The sequence below is a fragment of the Barbus barbus genome, assembly GCF_936440315.1.
Source record: "Barbus barbus genome assembly, chromosome: 47".
Classification (NCBI taxonomy): domain Eukaryota; kingdom Metazoa; phylum Chordata; class Actinopteri; order Cypriniformes; family Cyprinidae; genus Barbus; species Barbus barbus.
In genome coordinates, this window is record NC_136725.1 from 8,962,364 (window position 1) to 8,981,561 (window position 19,198).

The following is a 19,198-nucleotide window of genomic DNA, read 5'->3' on the forward strand; positions in this document are numbered from 1 at the left end:
CTTGCACATGAAAACATGTAAAAGACAAAACCAGTGAAGATGTGAAAGCAAACAGAAAAAAATCTTTTCAGTCGAGTGAATTTCCAATGTCAGTGCAGCATACTAATCATACTGAAGTCCATAAATACATGAGATGTTTGGCATAGAATATGCTCACAGGTACAAACTGATGTTTTGGGAATGGAAAAAGTAGAACCAACAAAAATAAACGACGTGACAAACTGCTAAGCAAAAATTCAGCAGGAACCTCACATTTCCTCAATATACATTTCTGGACGCAAAGCAAAGGTGTCTCGAGTCAGAGGACATGACATATACGACCATTTCAAGATAATCTGCATTTACACAAAGGACAGCGTGTTTACTTTGGTCAAGCATGCCATTTTTGATTTCCTTGTGACTCAAACAAACAGAGGTCATGTTTCTGAGGGGGAGAAGATCATTAATTCATGGATTAAGAAGTGAAATGAAAAATGGAAGGAGCGCACAGCTTTGAGTTGGGATTGGCATTTTCTTTTGGCTCAGGGTCACTGAACTAGAACTACTGAAATATACACCGTCATTGTCAAGCTGTTCCAGTGTGCTCAGGGGGCTGGACTTTCTTTTTTTTTTTTTTTGGAACCTCTTAATGGAGTCAATAAATAACAAATAAACCGTTAAGAATTCCAGATGTTATAACTCATCCCCTATACGGTTTTCTGATTTACTGCTCTCTGTTGATTCTGTAAAAAAGAAACATTATTACATGCATTTATATTAAGCAATTAAATCTATAGATTCTGTTATTTTAGGTCACAGAGCTCGTTAAATTGATTTTGATGTTAGAATGATTAGTGGATTGTGAATTACCTGTATCTGTATTTTCTGCTGGATTTAGTTCAAGTATGGGTTTTTCTTCGTCTTTTTTTTCAGCAGTTGGAGACTCCTCTGCCGGCTTCACCTCCTCTGCTAAAAGCACAATTCATATAATCAAATTTACTCCATATTAACAGGAAAAGTAACTAAATGAAATTAATCGGTCTCACCTTCATCGCTCTTGGTAGGAATGACCTTCTCTGCATTTTCTGTGCTGTTAGCTTTGCTGTTCTCTGTGGAGGTGGTGTTCTTGTCTTTAGCCTTATCTTTAGGCTTTGGTTTGGCAAACTTTGCTTTGTTCAGCAGGTAGTTGACCTCCCTGTCCAAGAGGGAAAGCTTAGCTTCAATGTCCTTTGAGAGCAGGACAGGTTTCTCTGTTGGGGACAATTTGTCCTGTTCAGCAACAGTCTCATTCTTCCAAGTCTACAATAAAAAAAACAAAGCAAAACATGCAGAGTGAATCACATGCGTTTGTGTGGAATTCATGAGGAAGGATGAAACAAATAGGAATGTGTGTGTGTGTGAGGGGGGGGGGGGGGGGGGGGGGGGGGGGGGGGGTCATTACATACCATTGTCTCATTGATGACCCTCTCTAGAGTCTTCAGTTCAACCTCTGTGAAGATCTGGTCACTCTCAGGAATCAGTCTAGCACTCCTGTGAACAACATCCCATGTAAATTACAAGGTAGTTCACATTTATTTGGACATGTCGCAGACTGAACCCAAAACGGCATCGTCCTCAAGAGTACAAGACAAAAATAATTTAGAAATAAAAAAAAGTTTTAAACAGGTTTCACTTTTATAAAAAATAATTGAAGTGCATGTGTGTTATTTTTATGTATAATTTAAATAGGCAATACAATTAATAAAATGTATTAAATTTAAATATTTTATTACATATTTTGATGAATTTTTGTAAAAAATAAATAAAAACTATTTATAACCTATTTAAAAACAAATTAAATTAAAAACAATAAATGTAATAAGTGAATTTGTATATTTTATAAATGCAATAGTGTCAAAATAACTTGAAATACTTCTAAATCTATTTTTTATTTAAAATAGATGCATTAAATGAATAAAATGTATTCAAATATTTTTATGTAGTTTTTATACATTTATTACAATTTATATAAATAAAAATGTTTTAAACAATTTTTATACTTTTTGTTATTTTTAGATTTATATGTGGCATTTTTGCCTTTGTGATCAGACATGACAGGAAGAGAGAGAGAAAGAAAAAGAAAGAGATATACATAGAGATATTTCACTCTCTCTCTCTCTATATATCTCCTCGGACACCCAACGCGCAATTGCGCCGTATGTCGGCGCGCTGAGCACAAGGCTGTCAGCGCAGACACACAATTGTTTTTTTAAAAAAAGGAAAGAATGAAAGAAGATGGATGGATTGCAGGAACTGATGCTGCTCTCACTCACTTGAGGAAGATGGTGGAGTGGTTAAGCATGCTGTTGAGAGCTGCCAGTCTGTCGGGCCATTTCTTCCTCTCCTCCACTCTGAAGAACATGGCTTTACAAAGCTTCCTCAGTTCCGACAACTTTTCCTTCAGCTCCTTAGTGCCAGCGGTGTACCCCTCCTCATCCATCCAGTTAGAAGCCTCGCTCAGCTTGCCTGTGATCTGCTCCTTCTCCTCCTCGGTCACGACAGCCAGATACTCATCCTGATACAGCTTATCCTAGACAGAGAAAGGAAAAATGAACTAGATTTATTGTAAATTCAAAAGAATATGGAAAAACAAATCTATTTTGAGGTGATAATAGCTGTAATAACTGTCGTCCAAAACCCTTCATCATAATATAGCCTTAAGCCCACTATAGATTTCACCTAATGCTCTGGAAATGAAGCTTTTTAGGCCAGGACAAAGACAGTTCCGTCACCATCACACCACTGGATCTAGGAGTCACTGCTCAAATACTGGGAAGGGCTGCAGAGAGCTTCATTATACCTGCGTCTCAAAGATAAAAGCCTCCAGGCTGTTCAGGGTCTTTTCTCTCTCCTGCTTTTCCAGATCGCGGTCAGTGAGGTCCTGCAGCCTGATATGAGGGAGGAACACATGGGAATTCTTTAGAGATTCTTCAGTTAATACAGTGTGTCTGTCCCATTTCCTGCTCTGTTAATTCATTCTCCACGTTAATTAATTTTGAGAAGCAAGAGACACTTACTTCTTTTTGGACACCTCCATGTCCTCTGTGCTGGGATCGAGAACATCGTTCACCTCAAGCTCCACTGTGATATCTTCTGATATTTTGCTCTTTTTCTGTGGTTTGGGTTTCTTGTCTGCCTCTTTCTCCTCTGCTTTCTCACCGTCTGATTTCTCTTCAGGCTTTTCTGCTTTCTCGGCATCGGTCTCTCCCTGTGTGATTGAGGTGAGAGTTCAGTTCTACACAGATTCCTAAACTAAAACAAATGGAGTAACTCGCCAGTGGCTGGTAACGTCATATGAAACTTCAATATAATACACGGCTTAAATTGAAATGTAAGAATTATAGTCTGACCCTTGCTGACACAAGTGATGCGAGTAATTCAAATGGTCACATTGTGACAGGTCCAACTTTACAGAGGGGCAGAGATTTGTATGCAACACAGTTTGTCACTAGAGGGCTCCCACACTTTCTGACTAATAAGAGTCCAAGTCCATCATTGAATGTATATGGATTTTTTTGAAAATCGTAAAAAAATAATCATTGGTTGTGCACCTGCAAAACTATTTTTGGCAAAATAATTCTATAAAAATATTTATTAAAAAACCCCAACATTTTCTCTCTTATTTTTTTATTGAAATTGTCATGACTTTTACGATTTCAAAAATCCCTAATATTTGCAGGTTTTCCAGAACCGTGGGAAATGTCATTAATATTCAAGGTAAAAAACAAAAATACTACGGTAACTGACATTAAAATATATTTCCAAAATTTAATTCCAAAATTAAAAATTGTTTCTATAATATTCTGTTTCAATGGCCAGTAAAAAAGAACTATATCTTAAATAATTATCAACTAAAAATTTTACATCTGTATTTGGTCAACTAGAGAAGAAAAGAACTCTAGTCAGGTGCTTCAGTTGCTGTTTGGCACTGCAATAATAAAACATGAGGGGGAAGTCACAAATCTCTTCTGAGAATAACAGGGCAGAACTAGTGAACTTGAGTCTCATGAAAGCCTAGAGATTCCATAATCACTCTGCACCTCTCCAGAAATATGAATCATCTCACCTGAGTTTCCGCTTTATCTTCTTCGTTGTCTTTCTGCTCCTCCGCCTGAGGCTCTCCCTCTTTTCCTTCCTCCGTCTCAGGTTTCTCCTGAGCAGACTCTTCCTGTTTCTCTGACTGTTCCTGATCTTTTCCAGCCTCTGGAGCCACTTCTTCTTCATCCTGAACCATTATAAAAAAAAAAAAAAAATTTCAAGATTAATTTGATAAAATTATATTTAAATGTCTGTCAGTCATTAAGAATCATTAAGCAGATTTACCGTAACCTGTTCAGTCATATTTGTTGGCTCTGAGCTGCCACCCCCAAACAAGCTGGAAATGGTGTTTCCAAGCTCTGGGTTAACAAGAAAACAAAAGAGTGAAGCAGACACAAACACTATTTTATATATACACATAAAATTTTAGGCACTTTCAAGACTTACTGGTAAGCGTGGACTCCTCCTCTTTCTCCTCCACAATGGTCTCAAATACTGACTCCACCTAAAAAGTCAAGAATTCAGTTCTTCTGGCCAATTAAAACTTCATAGTAATATAGTTGGGACTACTTGTACTAAACTGACGATTCATTATAAACTAAAATCTAGTACTAACCCGGTCAAGAATTAGCACCCCGCTTTCATCCATGTTGAAATGGGCCTTGATGCCCTTGGATTCAGCATCTGAATGTTTCTTGAAGCTGTTGCCCACTCCATTCAGTTTCACTGTCGTCAGATTCTGAGATCCAAACACTCTGAGAAAAAAAAGAAGATAGGTTTAACATTAACTTGGGTATACTTCTGAAAAAGTGTAAACAATTAAAACAGAACATTAGCAGAGTGAATAAAACTTTGTGACTTACTTCAGGTCTTGTTCACTGAGGAAACTGAGGTCTCCATAATTGATGTAGAAGTCAAAGTCATCCGTGTAGCGATTAAAGGTGATAACTTTTCTCTGGGGATACGGAGCCATTCTCTGAAACAGGATGCGCTTGTTGTGTTTCATGGTCTTCACGCCATCCTCTTCCTCTGTCTCACGACTGAACTCAACCTAAGGAGGGAGACAGAAAACATCTGAGAACTGTCGTATGGCCATTAACAATGCAGATTAATTGTCGGTTATATTAAAACATCTCAGTGGTCTTGGTTAGGGCCAAGTAAAGATTATTAATACAAATGTAATTCTTGAAAAGAACAAAATCTTTGTCTTCACCCTCTCACCTGTATGGGAAACACCGCTGCATCCCTGACCAAGAAAGGTTTGACTTTAAAGGCTTTGCTGAGCGCAGCAGCCTGATAGACGGCACCCATTGCTGCAGCTTCATCTGCATTGATGTTCTTGCTCAGTTCCTCTCTGGAGACAAAAGAACATCAAATGAAACAAAAACTAAATTATTTGAAATGGTACCAATTTCAGAACATCTATTCAGTTGTAAATCAATGCTAATTGTATGAGATGTTGGGTTAGTTTTCATTTGAATGCTTCTGATTTGGTTCAAAGAAAGAACCAAACCTAAACTACTAGTCCACAACAAGGGGTCAAGTTTGGTTGGTTAGATTATCCCAGTCTGCCCCTGCTGGTTGATATTGTAATTACATCCCTCAGCTCCTAAATGCATCTTTTTACTTTGACAGCCAATCAAAATCTCTACTATAGGTTAAACAAGAAATAATAAAAATAAAAAAAAACAACAAAAAACACATACTTTCCCACAGCTTTAAGCAGCACATCCTGCACTTTGGGCACCCTGGTGGATCCTCCAACCAAAATAACCTGGTCAATCTCATCCTGTTTGACAACAAAGGTATTACAGACTATTTTTAAATCATAGTTATTTAGAAAACTTGTATAAAGTGAATGGCATAATATTTAGCTCCTCACCATGCTCATTTCAGCAGCAGCTAAAGCTTCTTTTACAGGTCCTGGTACTCTGTCAAACAGATCCTCGCAGAGGGCCTCAAACTCAGAGCGAGTCACTTTTGCCTTGAAGTCTATGTCATCCATCAGACCCTCAATCTGAAGAGAGAGAACATCAAGAGGTCTCTAAACCACCCAGACTTTGTTGAAGTAGACAAATCAAATGAGATGCCACAACACAAACTACTTCTACCATTTTAAACAGCTAGTTCACATAAAAATGAAAATTCTGTCATTAATTACTCGCCCTCATGTCGTTCCAAACCCGTAAGACCTTCGTTCTTCTTCTGAATACTAATTCAGATATTTCTGATGGAATCTGAGAGCTCTCTGAACCTCCATAGACAGCAAGGATATCACCACGATCAACACACAGAAACGCAGCAAGGAGATCAGTAAAATAATCCATGAGACAACAGGGGTTCAACTGTAATTTTACGAAGCTTGGAGAATAATTTTTGTGCGCAAAGAAAACGAGTTACCGTCTTTTGCCATTTGGAGAGTACCCCTGGACGTAATCAGTGTTGTTTACGTTCAGCTGTACTCTCTAAAATGATGGAAGATGGTAACTATGGGAGAATAATTGCTGAATAAATTATGTTATTATTTACTTTGTGCACAAAAGCAGCTTCGTAAAATATATCATTGGATATCATATGGACTATTTTACCAATGTCCTTGCTACATTTCTGTGTGTTGATCGTGGTAATATCCTCGCTGCCTATGGAGGACAGAGAGGTCTCAGATTCCATCAAAAAGATCTTAATTTGTTTACATTTGTGACCCTGGACCACAAAACCAGTCTTAAGTCGCTGGGGTATATTTGCAGCAATAGCCAAAAATACATTGTATGGGTCAATTTTCCATTTTTCTTTTATGCAAAAAATCATTAGGATATTAAAGCAAAGATCATGTTCCATGAAGATATTTAGTGAATTTCCTACTGTAAATATATCAAAACTTCATTTTTGATCAGTAATATGCATAGCTAAGAACTTCATTTGGACAAATTTAAAGGCGATTTTCGCAGTATTTTGATTTTTTTTTTGCATTTTTAATTCAAGACTATTATTTTTTTTTATTAAAATGATCAAAACAATATGAGGAGTCAAATTCAAACTCAAATGTATATGAAACTGAAAATACCTTATTTAAATCGTATCTTGAAAGGGTCTTATTTGGTTTGTCCCCCTTTTTCCATTTTAATGACAGGAACATTCAAGCTTCATGAGGTGAATGATTTGAGATATGATTTGATACAAAGCATCATTTGCTTCAGTGGAAGCAAGGACATCTGATACGTTCACAAATTTGCTTACATTTGAATAGTAACCAAGAAATGTCTACTGATCATTTCACACACTTAAAGTCACAATGAAGGGGAAGCAGTGACAGATTTTCTATTGAATTGTGACATACATCTGAGTGAAATTAATTATCAAAAAAAGAAAAAAGTTGGTTGGGAACTTTGTTTTATCCACTGGTTGTTAAATTAATTTTGGGCATTGCACTCAAAAACTGAAGCAGATCTAAACGTGAATTTGAAGTTGAATGTACGAAAATGGTTGGTTTTAAGTCACCAGGAGAAGTCTGTTGTTTCACCAGAATATTAAGTTATCATATTATCATTTATGATTGTTTGAGTTTGACACCATTCAAGCTTCTGTGACTATTTTCATGGCAAGAAAAACTGATTATCATTTAAAAGAAGGTTAGAAAAAAAAAAGAAACATGGCTTACAATAAGAGCAATAATAATAATAATATGCATTTTGAAAATAGCTTAAATTTGATTTTATGCAGCCTTAATGCAAACTGTATTGTACACTATTGAAATAAATTGTCGTTTCAGTTTGAGATACCTGTGCCATATGTTCAGCATTGGCACTCAGCACAGTCTTGAGTCTCTGAGCCTCTTTAAGGAGTTTAGCCATGGCGCGCAGATTCTCCCTTACGTCTTTCTTCGATTTCTTCTGTTCGTTAAAGAGCTTTGCAAGATGATCTCTGAGCCTCAGCTCAATCTCAAAGCCACCAAGTGTTCTATCGAACCTAAATATTAAAAGAAAAACATCCATAGTTAGTGAACTGCGATACCGTATACATGCACCCACTTAGCCAATAAATGTGGTGAAAACATGACAACCATGACTAACCCAACTCCACGGATCTGAAGCTGCGGATGAGTGCCAGATTCCTTGGTCTTCACCGTCTGATACATAACAATCGTGGCCGTTGTGCTGCCTGATCCCATATCGTAAAACATGATGTTCTACACATAAAACAATTAAGCCTCAAAAAAGTCAGTCATAAATCCTACTTAATGACATTCAGATAGTCCCACTCACAAACAGCACCATTGGCTGATACACTGCTGACCAAATAAATAAATAAAATTCACTTCAATCCTCTCACACGTACCTGTGCAGTAGAGTTGATGTCCTTCCTCCTAAAGACTCCATAGTTCAAAGCCACAGCAGTATTATCATTGATAAGCTGAAGGACCTTTAGACCTGCTATATGAGCAGCCTGCAAGACTGCCCTGCGTTCTGCCTGATTGAAATAGGCTGGCACTGTGATCACAGCATCTTTTATGGGTTGCTCTGTTAGAAAAAAACTAAATTACTGATGCGTTCAAATATCCCAATCTGCAAAAACCAAGACAACCAAACCAGACATTCTTATTATCAAACCTGCAAAGTCTTGAGCCAGACCACGAGAGTAGTTCAATATCATGCCCAAAAGTTCCTCTGGAGTATACTGCAACTCTCTGGATGATATGAAAGATTCATTTCTCATGTTAATATAAAACAAATCGGTTCCAGCTAATGCACCTGCAAGTGCAAGTCCATTACTTACTCTGAGAATTTGAAAAACACTGTTCCTCTTTTGTCATCTCTCTGCAGCTGGTGTTCAGGGAAGTGTTTCTGATACTGTGCCACCTGTGGATTGTCTGCTGTCTTTCCCAAAATGCTCTGGAGGAATCTGTAAACCACCTTGGGGTTCTTCACAGCCTGTCATGATTAAAGTATGCTAGAGTCAAAGCTTGTCAAATATGCTGCAACAAGGTTTTAAAGACAGAAAATGTGATAGGGTGTTTTTCATATTACAGAACATGAAGTCAAAATAGACTATTCGCTTTCTTAAACCACGTACCTAGTCTTATTTTGAATGATTTACACTATAACGTCTGGGGCATGTAATGCTTCTATTTAGCAATGGTGCATTAAATTGATCTTAAGTGACAGTAAAAACATTTATATTGTTACATATTTCTATTTCAAATAAATGCTGTTCGGTATAGCGGTGAACAATGTTAATTCTTAGCCAAGCATTCAGTTCTGCCTCCACTCTGGTATGGAATGCCTGCTTTCCTGAGTCATAAAATTATATTGTTTCCTCAAATTAATATTCATGTATCAATTGGAAATGACACATTACAAATGCCATTTCTTGTTGACTTTTAAAGAAGGTATTATGGTGAACAATGACTTACCACTCCTAAAGCACTGTCTCCAAAAAGCCTCTCGTTTTCCTTTAAGCACACTGCGACTGGAGTTTTCCGCTGGGACTCCCTACACAAAAAAGAAGCTAAATGTCACAATAGGACAAAACATTGCCTGAAATGAATTTTTCTATATTACAAGGCTAAATGACTTGACATCTGTGGATTTTAGATGTACTCTTTTCAAAAACGTACTTGTTTAATGCAATCTCCATTGGCACACCAGGTTTCACTATAGCGATTTTCATCCATTCACTGCCCAAGTCCACAGACATCACAGCAACAGATTCTGCAACACAAATGTCAGAGAGAGCTGAAATGCTTCACTCTAGATAAGAATGTAATGTAAATATATAGCGCATGTTTACAATCTTGATTCATCCTGAAGGACATCACCAAAAGAAACTTAGAAATATAAGACTATAATCATAATTTATGCAGTGCTTACCTGTATGTGAAGGCAGGAATGTTACTATTAGGCAAAACACAGCCCATAATGACAGCCTTTCCCTCATTGTGACCTGCAGGAAAGATACAAATACTGGATCAACAGCATGTAGGCTAAAAGTCACAATGCAACAGTGACAGCTCTGCACACAAAACAGGAAGCATATCAAAACAAGTTCCCTCAAATCATCATGTCAAACACTATTACTAAAACTGACAGTACCACATCACAACTGTGATATGAAAACTGCCCAAATCCCAAATATGGATGTGTAGGTGGAGGCAGTTGGCCAGTGACAGGTGTAGATAGGTACATGCTGATTTGATGTGATCCCACCCACAAGCCTGAGACAAAGCTTAAGAACATGTGGATCACATACCTGTTCCTGGAGGCCCCCCAACAGTACGTTTTGGATGTTGTCTTAATCAAACACAGCTGATTTCACTGTTCAGTTCTGTATCCGAAACTCACAAAACCTAATATAAGGGTCACATCAAAAAAATATTTTGAAGGGCCTCCAGGAAGCACTTTTGCAGAGCTTTCCAGCAGAATTGAGACACTAGAGCCAAGGTATAAAATGAATGCAAGGAGACTATAGTTAATATGCTCAAAAATCTAATTTGGCTACATTTTTACAGTCACATTTCTACTATTTGTAATGCTGATTCAAATATGCAAAGTGGAAACTTCTAGTTGCACAGCCTGTGTGACGTCAGCTTGAATGAGGCTGCCTGATCCTGATGGAAAGAGCATCATGACCATGTCATTTCACTGCTTCATAATGTGAACATTATAAACACAACGCTTTCTTTTTACATGTATACAAATGCAGCTGATGGTCTGGTAGATGTACTAGTGACTGATCAAGACACATTTATGAACATATGCAACCACTCAGATGAGCCCAAACATCTCCAACAAAGAAAGTGATGGCATGGCACTTACCTTCAGTCAGATCAAGTTTTATATTGGCTCTTGTTGACTGGGAAATCCCTCTTGACACCTGAATAACAAGATTTGGAGACGTTTATCCTGCCCTAATTATGCACGAAAACTTTTCTGTGTTGCTCCTTAGTATCTATCGTCTTACAGAAGGCAAGAAAGTCGCATTAACCAGCAATGCTCTGTGAACACACCACCTCGCTTGCTTGATTTTGCTCTTGCAATCACCGGCTTGTTCTAACACCTCGGGCCCGGAACGCGGCGTGATCTTATTGGATCCACACAACTCGCTGCTCGCCGAGTGAAGGGCTAATCGCTACGCTCGTAAGTCCCGCCTCTTTTCTCATGAATGGAGAACGCTGATTGGTCCACGTACCAACCAGTGCGCGCGAGTGGTCAGTCGTGTAAGTAAGCACGGATCTGATTGGTCCACGTGAAATAGGGGAACATAACGGCTGTGCGACAAGTTGTAGTTTTTAACAGCGCCCAACTCATCTCTGCGAACAGTTCATTTCAAAGAACCGGTTCAGTGATCCTTTTACGTCATCTTTGCATGTATTACATGTTAAAACGGGGCATATTTCTGTATATTGCGTTTTTCTATTAAAATTATATTTATTAAACCAACTATCTTCATACATTTACGTGTAACATTTCTGCTGTTTATCTATAAAAATAACCCTTCGCCTCACGAGACGAGATAATTCGGCGCATTGCTGACACATGAAACGCACGGATTCGTTCAGTCCCATTCGTGAACCGGTTCAAGAGATTCATTGGAAAGATCCGAATCAAAATAACAGTTCGTTCACGAATCGGACATCGCAGGTTAATTTTCTGTTGTATTATGTATTTTGTTCATAATAATAAGTATACATTTTGATTTAAATCAAATATGTAATTTTTTTCTTATAATTTTCTGTTCGCAGTGTATTTTGGCTTAAAACAGCATCAATTATTTAATTTACATTAAATGTTTAAATTAATTTCATCAGTTTAATTTGTGGCTTGTTGTGTGCAACCTTAAATATATTAACGCGAATACAGAAAACAAGAGAAGCTTGACTCGAGTCACATGACCGTGATGCGAGTCACGTGATTTTGCTAAACAAGAACTGCTTGGAAAATGGCAGCGTTCTTACAGTGGAGACGTTTTGTGTTTTTCGATAAAGAAACGGTGAAAGATCCGAGCGAAAATGGGAAAAATTTCCAACTACCGGTGGGAATAGCGGCCTGTGATTCAGGGAGAGGACACATTGTGCTTGGAGATATCCTTAAAATGCTTAAGTCATGCTTGAGGCTGGTTAGCAATGATGACACTGATAGTCAATTATACCAAGTATATTTCATAAGTTATAAATCGTCGCATATTTCAATTGGGTGCAGTAAACCTGCTTTGTAAAATGCATGTGTTTTATATTTTTTCATGAATCCCACATTCAGTCCTTTCTGGCTGATTATAGTTGATGATTTCAGTTATGCCTGCTTTCTTTAACTCATGTAATGCACATATGGATGGACAGATCTGGTTTTTGACCCGCTCCCTGCAGCTGTCCTGCTTTCAGGCTTATAAGCTGCGCGTGACACACCTGTACCAGCTGAAACAACACAACATCCTGGTGTCTGTGGGTCAGGATGAGCCTGGCATCAATCCTCTGGTACGAATCACGACAGCTGTCTGCTGAAGATACATGTCAGTGCAAGTGCAGATATGTGTGTGCTTTAGAGATGCAGTTGATTTCTAAAGTGCATGTGTTTGTCCATCAGGTGAAGGTGTGGAACCTTGACAAGAAGGACAGCGGCAGTCCTCTGTGTACCCGGATATTCCCTGCCATACCTGGAAACAAACCTACTGAAGTGTCTTGTCTCAGTGTACATGAAAACCTTAACTTTATGGCTATAGGTAGGTTTTATTATTATTTTTTTTAGTTTTTAAATGTACAAATCAGGGTTATTATATAGTTCATTATTAAAACTGTTTACTTAAAATACATTAACTGAAATACAAGGGTAAAAATAAAATTACAATAGTATAATCTTCATTCAGTTTCACCATATTTAAAATAACAAACACTAATAAAAACATGCAAAAATTACTCAAATGAAAATGGAAAATAAAACAAAAAATCTTAATATTTTAATTATACTAAAATAACACAATTGTTAGACCATTTCTCTTTAAAATGGCAAGATATTAATTAGAGCTCAGAGCAAAACTGGCAATGAAAATCAAAATCTGAGGTACCCCCAAAATGAGAAATGTTATATAATCTTGTGTACTGTAATTAATCAGATTGAGAATTTATTTTTAAAGAATTTAATTGATTTGAGTACTAGTATTTTTATATGGTTTGAAAAATGTTTTCATAAAGGTAATAATTCCCCTAAAGTTAAATTTTAGAGGGCAGATAATAATAAACAAATTTGCACTTTAATGTTGCAAAAGTAACCAAATGCCAAGTTATATTTATTTGATTTAGTTTTTCTAAAAAATAAAATAAACTAAAATAAACAAATATAACTTGAAATCACTTCTAATATGTGAATAATTTCAGTCACACTAAATGACATTGCAACCCATTTTTTTCTGTAATAAAACAAAAAAAAAAATTTGTTGAGAAAAAATGTTTTTTTTTTTAGTGGTATATCCATGAATAATTAATTGGATCTGGACAAGCAGGTGTTATATACCAGAACAGCTATTTTGATTATGCTGACTGTAATATCTGTGTTGAATTGTCAGGTTTTACAGATGGCAGTGTTGTGCTGACGAAGGGAGACATCACCAGAGACAGACACAGTAAAACTCTCAGCCTCCATGAGGGCAACTGTCCAATCACAGGCCTAGCTTTCCGACAGGCTGGCAAAGTCACACACCTGTTTGTCGCCACTTTAGAAAAAGTGCAGGTACATGTTAGTTCCATGGAATGTGATTTTCATGAAATCATACCGCACTGAAAGCAGCATTATTCTTATGTTGACAGTGTTACACATTATCAGTGAAAGAGTACCCTCGTATAGAACTGGACACACACGGCTGCGCCCTCCGCTGCTCGGCGCTCACAGACCCCTCACAGGACTCACAGTTCATAGTGGCTGGAGATGACTGTGTGTATTTGTACCAGCCCGATGAGAGAGGACCCTGCTTTGCTTTCGATGGGCACAAACTTCTAACTCACTGGCACAGAGGATACCTGCTGCTGCTCACACACAATGACAAGTCACCCAGCAAGTAAGACTCATTTTACTGCAAGAATCATTGGTCACAAAGAAGTAAGACTCATTTGTTTTGCATGGATTATCTGTCCTTTTTTCCTTTAACTTAATCCGCACTCACATTTTTCACATTTAATTTGTGCAGATCTGATTATGGCAGCAGACAGACATCCCCTACAGAAAAGCACATCCTGACCATTTACGACCTTGACAACAAGTTCATCGCTTACAGTGCGGCCTTTGATGATGTCATTGACGTTCTGGCAGAATGGGGCTCATTTTATGTCCTAACGAGGGACAAAACACTGTATATGCTGCAAGAAAAAGACACTCAGACCAAGCTAGAGGTTAGTACAGTATTGTCATAAAAGAAAAATAAAGGAATGTTTTTTATCTAAGATAAAAAGTCATATACACTACCTTATTTAGATGCTGTTTAAGAAGAACCTGTTTGTGATGGCCATTAACCTGGCTAAAAGTCAACATCTGGACAATGACGGTCTGTCTGAGATATTCAGACAGTATGGAGACCATCTCTACGTCAAAGGGGATCATGATGGAGCTATTCAGCAGTATATTCGGTATATTTGCAGTTCAGGTTTTTACTTAAACATTTCATTTAAAATCAGGCAAGTCATGTTTACCTCCTGATCCTCTGTCTCTCTCAGCACCATTGGGAAGCTCGAGCCCTCATACGTAATCCGTAAATTTTTGGATGCACAGAGGATACATAACTTGACGGCCTACCTACAGGCCCTCCACAGGCAATCGCTGGCCAACGCTGACCACACCACTCTACTGCTCAACTGTTACACCAAACTGAAGGACAGCTCCAAGCTGGAGGAGTTCATAAAGGTCTGTAGAAAAGACATTTTGGCCTGAATGTGCATTTAAGCTTTTTGAATGATGCCTTGACTACTAACAATGCTTTGTAAACTCTGCATCCCTCATCTGAATGTAGAGCAATGAAAGTGAGGTGCATTTCGATGTTGAAATTGCCATCAAGGTGTTACGTCAGGCCGGTTATCACAGTCACGCTGTGTTTCTGGCAGAGAGACACATGCACCATGAATGGTACCTAAAGATCCAGCTAGAGGATTTGAAGGTGAATATATGATACTATTATGACACATAAATACAGCTTTTTAAATGAGTTTATGTAAGCCAATACTCCTTTTCAGAATTATCAGGAGGCTTTACGCTACATAGGAAGGTTACCATTTGATCAGGCAGAGAGTAATATGAAGCGTTATGGAAAAATTCTAATGCACCATGTGCCTGAAAGCACCACCATCCTCTTAAAACGCCTTTGCACCGACTACCACCCCAGCAAAGACTCAACCGACAGGGACAGCCTGGACAGGCCTGTGGAAAACAAGGTCAATCATTTGGATCATTTCAAGTGAGTTAATCCAGATGATTTAAGATTTTCATCTCAACATTTTTTTACCTTTTTACAGGCCAATCCAGAAGAGTTCATCCCAGTCTTTGCCAATAACCCAAGAGAGCTGCGAGCATTTCTGGAACACATGATCGAGGTGGATCCATTCTCACCTGAGGGAGTTTATGACACTCTGCTAGAGCTCAGACTACAGGACTGGGCACATGAGCAGGACCCAGGGGTAAAAACATGCTTTGTGCAATCTGTAAACATACCACACATATATCTGTCTCATTATATTATGTTATTATTGACAACATCTGCACCTGCAAAAGCTGATGGAGAGCTTTGAAGATTTCTGAAGAATTTGACTTGTTTATTTATCAGACATTTTTGTTCATTTCTGACAATTCTGCAGATTCCCAAAACTCAAAATTTTTTAATTAATATTTCATACAGTACATTATAATGCACAGAATAAGGTAGCATTTAACAAGATTGATTTTAGCTTTTAGTTTTTAAAATAAAACTAAAATAATTTTTAGTATTTAGACATTTTCTATTTTTATCAGTTTATGAACATAAAATAATTATAAGTTTATCACTGGCCAGAGTTTTAATATCAATGCATCTCAGTAAAAAAACTAGACAGATTCCATGAGGCCATGGCTTATAACATTGTAGCTGCATTATAAAATATAATCTCAAAACCATTTTTAACATTTTTTGGGGTAAAATTTCAATTGCTTACTGTTGTAAATGCGTATACTGCAGGAAACCCATTGCTCTTTCTGTCTTTTGTCTGGCAGAAGAAGAAAGTCCTGCAGGAGGCAGCACTGTCCCTGCTGAGGAGCGACAACACTGTTTTTGACAAAGCCCTGGTGCTCTGCCAGATGCACAACTTCAAGGAAGGTGTGCTGTATCTGTATGAAAAAGGCAAACTGTAAGCACTATTTCTTATCAATCTCACTTACTCAGAATGTGCTATAAAAGTTCACTTCTACAGCCATACTAGAGCTTTGTGTGACAACAGACCACAGTTACTGACTGAATTCATTTCAGAATTTAATGCATCTAAACTTGCATTGCATTGAGCAAAAAAAGCAAAAGTGACAGAACAGCCTATTTCTGCAGGTACCAGCAGATCATGCATTACCACATGCAGAATGAGGAGTACGGGAAAGTCGTGGAGGCCTGTAAACGCTATGGGGACAGTGAGGTGTGTTTGTGGGAACAGGCTCTGGGCTATTTTGCACGCAAAGAAGAAAACTGCAAGGCCTACATTAGTGAAGTCCTGCAGCATATTGATGAAAATAACTTGATGCCTCCTCTTCTGGGTGAGTAAAAGGAAACATTAAAGTTGTTGGTCGCACCTCTGTTGTGTTTGTCACACATCTAAACATGATTGCGTGATCTTTCAACACATTTCATACCTTTTTGGTAACTTTAGATCATATAACTAGTGTTGTCCATACTGTTCAGCATAATTTTGACCTTTTATGAATGTCTATGTTGCAGTGGTGCAGACTTTGGCTCATAATTCCACAGCATCTCTATCAGTCATAAAAGACTACCTGATAAATAAACTGGAGCGGGAGACCCAGCAGATTGAGGAAGATGAAAGGAAGATTAGACAGTATCAAGAGGAAACGGCTCATCTTCGTGCTGAGATACAGGAACTTAAAACCTGGTGAGCAAATCAAGGATTCATGCATGTCAACTACATAAAAAAATGGATGCTACAATTGATAGTATAGGAATGTCATTGTATATTTTTTTAAAAATGACATTGATCTTTCAGTGCAAAGATCTTCCAGAAGACCAAGTGCAGCATGTGCAACAGCCCACTAGAGCTGCCATCTGTGCACTTCCTGTGCGGCCACTCTTTCCATCAGCACTGCCTGGAGAGCTTTGCAGAGAGCGAGGCCGAGTGCCCCACCTGCACCCCTGAGAACAGGAAAGTGATGGACATGTTGCGTGTGCAAGATCAGAAACGAGATCTGCATGATCATTTCCACAGACAGGTATGGATTTTCCTCCTGCAGGACATTTTAAATTGACCAAAGTTGCCAGTGGTAACTAAATACTTGAATAGAAAATTTAATCGAGTTTCTCTCTCTCGTAGCTCAAATGCTCTAATGACGGCTTCTCGGTCATCGCTGACTATTTTGGCCGTGGAGTGTTTAACAAACTCACTCTGATAACGGATCCTCCTGGAGGAAAGAGTGGAGCTGGGAATCTGGAGGCTGAATTCAACAGAGATCTGCTTATTAACACCAAGAGGAATGTTTGAGAGCTGGACTGGAAAATAAGTGCTGATCAAGGGTCAGATGTCTGACTGGTCTGCTCCAGAAACAGCTTGAATGGCCTTTGAACAAATCTAAATTAACCCCCCGCAATTTCTCTTGGTGTTGATTTATTTATAGTCCGGATTGCGGAGAGCAAGATGACTGCTTGTGCAGAATGTCTTTACATCTTTGTAGTCTGCAACATCAGATCAGCATAAAGTGGAAAGTATGTGGGTGATGATAACATTTAAGATCTTGCACTTCAAGACGGTGACCTTTTCAAGCTTTGAATTCAGCTGCCATTGGCACACTACGGAAGACACCTTGCTAAACCTCATTTTGCATCCCTTAATAATTTATGTATAATATTTAATTAGTATTGCAACCATTCATTATTGCAGATAAAGCAACTAATCAACAATAATCAATGTCAAATGCCTGTAAAAGTGTCATTAATAATTGTAAAACATCATTGAGTTGTAACTTGCAATTACATAGCATTTTGTTGTATTATCTCAGATGTTTGTTGAGATCTTAATTAGTCATGAATGAATAAAAATGAAATATTTACACAGTATTGTACATTGCAGAGGCCAAAGGATGCAGAAATGTTAAAAAAAAAAATAATAATTCTAAAGTCACACTTCAAAAAACCTCAACAATTCTACTATCATTTATGTATACCATATACATAATACTAATATATATACATACTATCAGTTATGTATATCATAGTGTCTAGTTTGCTAAAACTATTTGGTGAGTTAGATCATTTGCAAAGCTAAACAGCTGAACCAGCAAGAAAGACCCACATCCTGTTCTCAAGAGCTGTTCTTGCACGACTGCCAAAAGTTCAAAGGGTAAGCTTTAAAGGTAGGCTTGGTTAAAATCACCGTTTTGCAACCTGTTTTACCCACAAAATCGCTAAACATTTGAAACGTTGACCCTTAACCGAACTGAGAGTTCCCCTGCCCTCATTGTTGATGGCTCTTTCAGTCTTCTCAAGGTCTGCTTTACCTTGTGACTCAAATCACGAATCTCAGCTTTACTATACTATTCACTCAAGCTATTCTCATTTTAGTGTCACAGATAAAAACCAAGCATAAAGAGAAAGTTAATTGAATCAGTAAATGTATGTCCCCCTAGTTACATAAAGCTTTTTAGTTTTTCTGTTCTTTCTCAGCAGACTGAGGTGAAACCCCATGGTTTCTTGATGCAAGTGTGAACTCTTCAGGTTTAGCAGTAAACTTTTAGAAGGACTTTTCAGGTATTCATTAAGCAGGCATTATTTAAGATGAACATCTTATACCTTTTTGTGGACTAGAAAAATTATTTTGCATTTGATTCATCATTGTATTTACTCAAGATTACTTTGAAAGGATTTATAAATTTTATTAATAGAAATGTTTGCTGTATAATGTGTCTGATGTGCTTTTTATTTTTAGAAC

The 19,198-nt window shown here is 37.8% G+C and overlaps 2 protein-coding genes across 6 annotated transcripts; one reads left to right on the top strand and one right to left on the bottom strand.

Annotated features, from left to right (window-relative positions):
- Window positions 1-540: 540 nt before the first annotated feature.
- Window positions 541-11,185, bottom strand: LOC306865534 (hypoxia up-regulated protein 1). 5 transcript variants are annotated; one of them, XM_079410208.1, is made up of 26 exons: window positions 11,014-11,175; window positions 10,869-10,926; window positions 10,303-10,399; window positions 9,924-9,996; window positions 9,671-9,764; window positions 9,467-9,545; window positions 8,830-8,984; window positions 8,664-8,740; window positions 8,392-8,573; window positions 8,127-8,242; window positions 7,836-8,022; window positions 5,939-6,073; window positions 5,763-5,845; window positions 5,278-5,410; window positions 4,920-5,107; window positions 4,673-4,811; window positions 4,504-4,561; window positions 4,342-4,415; window positions 4,085-4,243; window positions 3,036-3,226; window positions 2,819-2,906; window positions 2,292-2,548; window positions 1,425-1,509; window positions 1,026-1,278; window positions 850-948; window positions 541-722 (listed from the first exon to the last, which is right to left on the bottom strand). In XM_079410208.1, the coding sequence occupies exons 4-26, from the start codon at window positions 9,988-9,990 to the stop codon at window positions 673-675; spliced, it is 2,949 nt and encodes a 982-aa protein (XP_079266334.1). In that variant the 5' UTR covers window positions 9,991-9,996; window positions 10,303-10,399; window positions 10,869-10,926; window positions 11,014-11,175; the 3' UTR covers window positions 541-672. The 5 variants fall into 5 exon arrangements, with proteins under 5 accessions (XP_079266334.1, XP_079266336.1, XP_079266332.1 ...); XM_079410210.1 differs by lacking the exon at window positions 10,303-10,399 and having other exon boundaries at window positions 850-945; window positions 11,014-11,185; XM_079410206.1 differs by lacking the exon at window positions 10,303-10,399 and having other exon boundaries at window positions 11,014-11,185.
- Window positions 11,186-11,287: 102 nt separating this feature from the next.
- LOC306865954 (vacuolar protein sorting-associated protein 11 homolog) lies at window positions 11,288-19,163 on the top strand. Its single transcript, XM_079410826.1, has 16 exons — window positions 11,288-12,133; window positions 12,375-12,523; window positions 12,633-12,768; window positions 13,609-13,772; window positions 13,850-14,097; window positions 14,227-14,428; window positions 14,511-14,662; window positions 14,750-14,936; window positions 15,043-15,186; window positions 15,263-15,460; window positions 15,542-15,703; window positions 16,272-16,405; window positions 16,597-16,799; window positions 16,981-17,152; window positions 17,264-17,486; window positions 17,588-19,163. Exons 1-16 carry the CDS (start codon window positions 11,992-11,994, stop codon window positions 17,753-17,755), a joined length of 2,784 nt encoding a protein of 927 aa, XP_079266952.1. The 5' UTR covers window positions 11,288-11,991; the 3' UTR covers window positions 17,756-19,163.
- Window positions 19,164-19,198: the final 35 nt, after the last annotated feature.

What these genes read in the sequence shown, in the direction of transcription:
- LOC306865954 (XM_079410826.1), top strand. Translation starts at nt 11,992, where the DNA reads ATGGCAGCGTTCTTACAGTGGAGACGTTTTGTGTTTTTCGATAAAGAA. An exon ending in CACATGAGCAGGACCCAGGG is followed by an intron (nt 15,704 to 16,271) that starts GTAAAAACATGC and finishes TTTGTCTGGCAG; the next exon opens with AAGAAGAAAGTCCTGCAGGA. An exon ending in CTTGATGCCTCCTCTTCTGG is followed by an intron (nt 16,800 to 16,980) that starts GTGAGTAAAAGG and finishes TCTATGTTGCAG; the next exon opens with TGGTGCAGACTTTGGCTCAT.
- LOC306865534 (XM_079410206.1), bottom strand. Translation starts at nt 9,990, where the DNA reads ATGAGGGAAAGGCTGTCATTATGGGCTGTGTTTTGCCTAATAGTAACA. An exon ending in ATTCCTGCCTTCACATACAG is followed by an intron (nt 9,765 to 9,923) that starts GTAAGCACTGCA and finishes TTTGTGTTGCAG; the next exon opens with AATCTGTTGCTGTGATGTCT. An exon ending in ATGGAGATTGCATTAAACAA is followed by an intron (nt 9,546 to 9,670) that starts GTACGTTTTTGA and finishes TTTTTTGTGTAG; the next exon opens with GGAGTCCCAGCGGAAAACTC.